Consider the following 6555-nt stretch of genomic DNA (forward strand, 5'->3'; position numbering starts at 1 on the left):
GCACGAAAAGTATGTCCGTTATTGAGAGATGAGACCAGCACCCACAATCTCCCTGCAGGTGCTGACCCACCCCCGCGGATGGACAACCCCTCCCACCAAGCAAAGCGTGGGAAAGACCCCTGCCACTAGGGAAATGACTAGAATCGCAGGAGCGGCCTCTTTGCCTGTTTGTTCTTCCTCTTGGGAGCTCTGGCTCTGCCTCTGCTTGCCAGACCGGGGAGCTGGCTGGCATTCTCGGGCAGCTGATGTGTTGGCTGGCCAGCTGAGCTGCACTGCCAGGAGCGTTCGTGTGGCGCAGGATGGCTGGTCGGCTGCACGCTGGGTCGTGCCTGATGAATGAGGACTGCCTTGCTCGGCAGGCTGGGCTCCACTCTCCTGAGGTTGAAGGAGCCCTTGGGCCGCTGCTGCTCTTGCAGGGATTTCCACTCATCTAAGCTGAGTTCCTGCATTCTCTGCTCCAAGTGCTGCCGGCCTTCTTCGGCTTCCGGGTCGGAAGGCTTTGCAGGCTCTGCTGGGGTCCTGGCGTCGTGTCTCTCTCGAGGCCCAGAGGCGGGCGCTCCCTGGCCCCGTGACACTTGCCCATTGGCCCCGTCCCATCCACCCTTGCGCACGTAAAAGAGCACGTAGGCACTTTGCTTCAAGGCCGAAGCCAGGCCACAGGCGGTGACCTTGGCGTCATCCATCTCATACCAGCGGCCGTCGCCAGCTTTGACGTAGCACAGGTAATGTCCTCGGTCACGACGCAAGCCCACGTGCACAAGGACAGCATAGAGCCTGTACTCCAGTGGCCCCCCGTTCTGCCGAGACAGGTAAGGCCTCATGTCCAAACGGTCAGGATAGTGCACCGGCTTGGCCATTTTGTCACGCGTGAAGTCAGAAAAGCGTTTCAAGACCAAGACGAGCACATCCCCACACGTGTGCAAGGTGAGTGTGCGGGAGGCAGGCGTCTTCCTGAGGCAGGCAGCACAATCATAGGCGTTGTCCCCGTCCAGCTCTTCCGGGCTCACCAAATGCCGCAAGGCTTCCTGCACATTCTTGGCGGCCTGGATATCCAGCACGATGTCCAGGTAAGGGTCCCATGTGTCTGAAGTGCCTTGGCACTGGAGACATGTGACTCGAGACCTCCAGTGGCCTCCAGCTAGCTGATGGCTTAGAGGCTGGTCCTCAGAGGGCGCCAGCTGGCAGTTGAGGCCAGGCAGGCCTGCTGCCCTGAGGGCATCCAGCGCGAACATCAGAAACTCGTGAGCATCTTCTTGGCGGTTTCTGTGAAAGCCAGCAGCCAATGCCTGACAGGGCTGGATCACGTGGCCGGGACTGTGCAGAGCCCAAAGGAAGTGACTTTCCAGAGCACAGAGCGTGCAGAGCTCTGAACGGCGCTGGCAGGTGCGGGAGTGCTCCTGAGACAGCAGATAATTGGCGAGTGGCGGGGTGTACGTCAGACACTGGAGGGCTGCATTCATGTAGCAGGCGTTCCCCGGGTTCTGCAGACCAGCCCCGATGCCGTAAGGTTCCATCCAGCACAGAGAAGCTTCCCCTCTGGCAGCCAGCTCTGTGTTCTCTGCAGCCACACCCTCGTCCAGCTGGGGCTCTTTCTGAGGCCGGGCTGACCACTTCCCTGGCACATACAAAGCCCCGCCTGGATAATGAGACTTACCCCCCGAGTGCAGTGAAGCAGCCTTGGGCACTACTCCAGGGGCCATGGTCCCGAGACTTGTGCGCTGGCGTTCCACTCTCGCCTTCCCTCTCTGCAATCTTGCTCAGATCACGGACGCTCTCCCTCCACTCACCACCCTTATATAGCCAACTCGACCCGCGACCCCGCCCCCCAGCGGCCAGCTCCACCAATCAGCTTCCAGTGCGCAAGAGGTCAGAGGCCTGAGGGCGGGACAGCCTCCTCACTCAGGACTTCTCACATCACCTGCTCTTCTCCATAGCGCTGGGAGAGGATGGACTTACCACCATCACCTTGCTCTCTGTCCACATGGCAACCAGCGGGGGATGATGGCCTGGTTGATGCCAGAGATTTCACAAACAACAACAACCAAGAGTGATAGAACGCTAGGATGCCATAAAGCTTTGGTGAAAGCATCACCTCATGTCAGAGAGTGTGTGTGTGTGTGTGTGTGTGTGTGTGTGTGTGTGTGTGTGTGTGTGTGAGTGTGTGTAAGAGAGAGAGAGAGAGAGAGAGTTTGGAGACATGTATATTCGGTGGGAGATTGGTTCCATTGCAATCCCACCAGCACAGGTTAAAATCCCCTCACGCTGGAAACACACTCAATAGGATTTGAGGCCACACCCTCTGTCTTGCATGGCCGGCTTCCCACACAGGTGCCCGCTCATGTTCGGGATGATCCTCTTTCATTCCAGCTCCCCGCTTGTGGCCTGGGAAGGCACTCAAGCACGGCCCAAAGCCTCGGCTCCCTGAAGCCAACGAGGACACTCAGAGGAAGCTACTGGCTGGACCTTCAGTGCCTGCCTCTCAGCTTCAGCTTGTGATGGGATTGGGTGAGAGGACCAGGGTGCCTGGGACACTCAATGTCTCCATTCCTCCCTGTCTCGGTCTCTCTGTCTCTCTCTCTCTCTCTCTGCCCTTTCTCACTTTTCTGACTCTCTTTCTATCTCTCCGGCTAATGGTGAATACATCCATCCATCCATGCATCCATCCATCCACCTATCAAACCATGGATCAATCGCTCCATCAGTGATCACAGTGAAATACTAACCAGCACTCTTAGAAAACAAATCTTTGTTTCATTTTTAAATATGAATTTATTGATTCCTTGGCGGATCGAGGAAGCCCCAAATCCCCGCCCCGACTGATTTCCCCTCATCCCACTCACAACTTGTCCTCTTGGGTTTCCCAAGGCCTATGTGCACGGGGAGCCCTTGTCTCCAAAGACAAGACCTGGCTGAGTATTCCCCGTATATTCTCAGCCCCATCTGGCTTTCAGTGATGGAGCCATGGGGCTAGCTGCCTGTATGCTCCACAACGCATTTGCCATGCCCTTTCCAGATCAAGTAGGGCCAGCCAATGTTGCGAGTGTGCGTGTGTGAGTGTTTGATGCACTGATCAATCAGCAAACACATGAACCAAGAAAGCAAGTGTCTCTCCCTGTTGATGCATGCACGAAAAGTATGTCCGTTATTGAGAGATGAGACCAGCACCCACAATCTCCCTGCAGGTGCTGACCCACCCCCGCGGATGGACACCCCCCTCCCACCAAGCAAAGCGCGGGAAAGACCCCTGCCACTAGGGAAATGACTAGAATCGCAGGAGCGGCCTCTTTGCCTGTTTGTTCTTCCTCTTGGGAGCTCTGGCTCTGCCTCTGCTTGCCAGACCGGGGAGCTGGCTGGCATTCTCGGGCAGCTGATGTGTTGGCTGGCCAGCTGAGCTGCACTGCCAGGAGCGTTCGTGTGGCGCAGGATGGCTGGTCGGCTGCACGCTGGGTCGTGCCTGATGAATGAGGACTGCCTTGCTCGGCAGGCTGGGCTCCACTCTCCTGAGGTTGAAGGAGCCCTTGGGCCGCTGCTGCTCTTGCAGGGATTTCCACTCATCTAAGCTGAGTTCCTGCATCCTCTGCTCCAAGTGCTGCCGGCCTTCTTCGGCTTCCGGGTCGGAAGGCTTTGCAGGCTCTGCTGGGGTCCTGGCGTCGTGTCTCTCTCGAGGCCCAGAGGCGGGCGCTCCCTGGCCCCGTGACACTTGCCCATTGGCCCCGTCCCATCCACCCTTGCGCACGTAAAAGAGCACGTAGGCACTTTGCTTCAAGGCCGAAGCCAGGCCACAGGCGGTGACCTTGGCGTCATCCATCTCATACCAGCGGCCGTCGCCAGCTTTGACGTAGCACAGGTAATGTCCTCGGTCACGACGCAAGCCCACGTGCACAAGGACAGCATAGAGCCTGTACTCCAGTGGCCCCCCGTTCTGCCGAGACAGGTAAGGCCTCATGTCCAAACGGTCAGGATAGTGCACCGGCTTGGCCATTTTGTCACGCGTGAAGTCAGAAAAGCGTTTCAAGACCAAGACGAGCACATCCCCACACGTGTGCAAGGTGAGTGTGCGGGAGGCAGGCGTCTTCCTGAGGCAGGCAGCACAATCATAGGCGTTGTCCCCGTCCAGCTCTTCCGGGCTCACCAAATGCCGCAAGGCTTCCTGCACATTCTTGGCGGCCTGGATATCCAGCACGATGTCCAGGTAAGGGTCCCATGTGTCTGAAGTGCCTTGGCACTGGAGACATGTGACTCGAGACCTCCAGTGGCCTCCAGCTAGCTGATGGCTTAGAGGCTGGTCCTCAGTGGGCGCCAGCTGGCAGTTGAGGCCAGGCAGACCTGCTGCCCTGAGGGCATCCAGCGCGAACATCAGAAACTCGTGAGCATCTTCTTGGCGGTTTCTGTGAAAGGCAGCAGCCAATGCCTGACAGGGCTGGATCACGTGGCCGGGACTGTGCAGAGCCCAAGTGAAGTGACTTTCCAGAGCACAGAGCGTGCAGAGCTCTGAACGGCGCTGGCAGGTGCGGGAGTGCTCCTGAGACAGCAGATAATTGGCGAGTGGCGGGGTGTACGTCAGACACTGGAGGGCTGCATTCATGTAGCAGGCGTTCCCCGGGTTCTGCAGACCAGCCCCGATGCCGTAAGGTTCCATCCAGCACAGAGAAGCTTCCCCTCTGGCAGCCAGCTCTGTGTTCTCTGCAGCCACACCCTCGTCCAGCTGGGGCTCTTTCTGAGGCCGGGCTGACCACTTCCCTGGCACATACAAAGCCCCGCCTGGATAATGAGACTTACCCCCCGAGTGCAGTGAAGCAGCCTTGGGCACTACTCCAGGGGCCATGGTCCCGAGACTTGTGCGCTGGCGTTCCACTCTCGCCTTCCCTCTCTGCAATCTTGCTCAGATCACGGACGCTCTCCCTCCACTCACCACCCTTATATAGCCAACTCGACCCGCGACCCCGCCCCCCAGCGGCCAGCTCCACCAATCAGCTTCCAGTGCGCAAGAGGTCAGAGGCCTGAGGGCGGGACAGCCTCCTCACTCAGGACTTCTCACATCACCTGCTCTTCTCCATAGCGCTGGGAGAGGATGGACTTACCACCATCACCTTGCTCTCTGTCCACATGGCAACCAGCGGGGGATGATGGCCTGGTTGATGCCAGAGATTTCACAAACAACAACAACCAAGAGTGATAGAACGCTAGGATGCCATAAAGCTTTGGTGAAAGCATCACCTCATGTCAGAGAGTGTGTGTGTGTGTGTGTGTGTGTCTGTGTGAGTGTGTGTAAGAGAGAGAGAGAGAGAGAGAGAGAGAGTTTGGAGACATGTATATTCGGTGGGAGATTGGTTCCATTGCAATCCCACCAGCACAGGTTAAAATCCCCTCACGCTGGAAACACACTCAATAGGATTTGAGGCCACACCCTCTGTCTTGCATGGCCGGCTTCCCACACAGGTGCCCGCTCATGTTCGGGATGATCCTCTTTCATTCCAGCTCCCCGCTTGTGGCCTGGGAAGGCACTCAAGCACGGCCCAAAGCCTCGGCTCCCTGAAGCCAACGAGGACACTCAGAGGAAGCTACTGGCTGGACCTTCAGTGCCTGCCTCTCAGCTTCAGCTTGTGATGGCATTGGGTGAGAGGACCAGGGTGCCTGGGACACTCAATGTCTCCATTCCTCCCTGTCTCGGTCTCTCTGTCTCTCTCTCTCTCTCTGCCCTTTCTCACTTTTCTGACTCTCTTTCTATCTCTCCGGCTAATGGTGAATACATCCATCCATCCATGCATCCATCTCCACCTATCAAACCATCGATCAATCGCTCCATCAGTGATCACAGTGAAATACTAACCAGCACTCTTAGAAAACAAATCTTTGTTTCATTTTTAAATATGAATTTATTGATTCCTTGGCGGATCGAGGAAGCCCCAAATCCCCGCCCCGACTGATTTCCCCTCATCCCACTCACAACTTGTCCTCTTGGGTTTCCCAAGGCCTATGTGCACGGGGAGCCCTTGTCTCCAAAGACAAGACCTGGCTGAGTATTCCCCGTATATTCTCAGCCCCATCTGGCTTTCAGTGATGGAGCCATGGGGCTAGCTGCCTGTATGCTCCACAACGCATTTGCCATGCCCTTTCCAGATCAAGTAGGGCCAGCCAATGTTGCGAGTGTGCGTGTGTGAGTGTTTGATGCACTGATCAATCAGCAAACACATGAACCAAGAAAGCAAGTGTCTCTCCCTGTTGATGCATGCACGAAAAGTATGTCCGTTATTGAGAGATGAGACCAGCACCCACAATCTCCCTGCAGGTGCTGACCCACCCCCGCGGATGGACACCCCCCTCCCACCAAGCAAAGCGCGGGAAAGACCCCTGCCACTAGGGAAATGACTAGAATCGCAGGAGCGGCCTCTTTGCCTGTTTGTTCTTCCTCTTGGGAGCTCTGGCTCTGCCTCTGCTTGCCAGACCGGGGAGCTGGCTGGCATTCTCGGGCAGCTGATGTGTTGGCTGGCCAGCTGAGCTGCACTGCCAGGAGCGTTCGTGTGGCGCAGGATGGCTGGTCGGCTGCACGCTGGG

At 57.2% G+C, this 6555-nt stretch overlaps 2 protein-coding genes across 2 annotated transcripts; both read right to left on the reverse strand.

The window, feature by feature from the left end:
* Positions 1-214: 214 nt before the first annotated feature.
* On the reverse strand, positions 215-1820 carry LOC121150533 (ubiquitin carboxyl-terminal hydrolase 17-like protein 6; the record flags this gene model as incomplete). Its single annotated transcript, XM_040971466.1, has 1 exon — positions 215-1820. A coding segment is annotated over exon 1 (1486 nt), but the record flags the coding sequence as incomplete, so codon positions are not given.
* Positions 1821-1914: 94 nt separating this feature from the next.
* LOC121150532 (ubiquitin carboxyl-terminal hydrolase 17-like protein 6) lies at positions 1915-4945 on the reverse strand. The gene is made up of 2 exons (XM_040971465.1): positions 3340-4945; positions 1915-2006 (listed from the first exon to the last, which is right to left on the reverse strand). The coding sequence occupies exons 1-2, from the start codon at positions 4823-4825 to the stop codon at positions 1915-1917; spliced, it is 1578 nt and encodes a 525-aa protein (XP_040827399.1). The 5' UTR covers positions 4826-4945.
* Positions 4946-6555: the final 1610 nt, after the last annotated feature.

Source organism: Ochotona curzoniae, unplaced genomic scaffold (genome assembly GCF_017591425.1).
Source record: "Ochotona curzoniae isolate NIBS_2020 unplaced genomic scaffold, NIBS_Ocur_1.0 contig_2176, whole genome shotgun sequence".
Lineage (NCBI taxonomy): Eukaryota > Metazoa > Chordata > Mammalia > Lagomorpha > Ochotonidae > Ochotona > Ochotona curzoniae.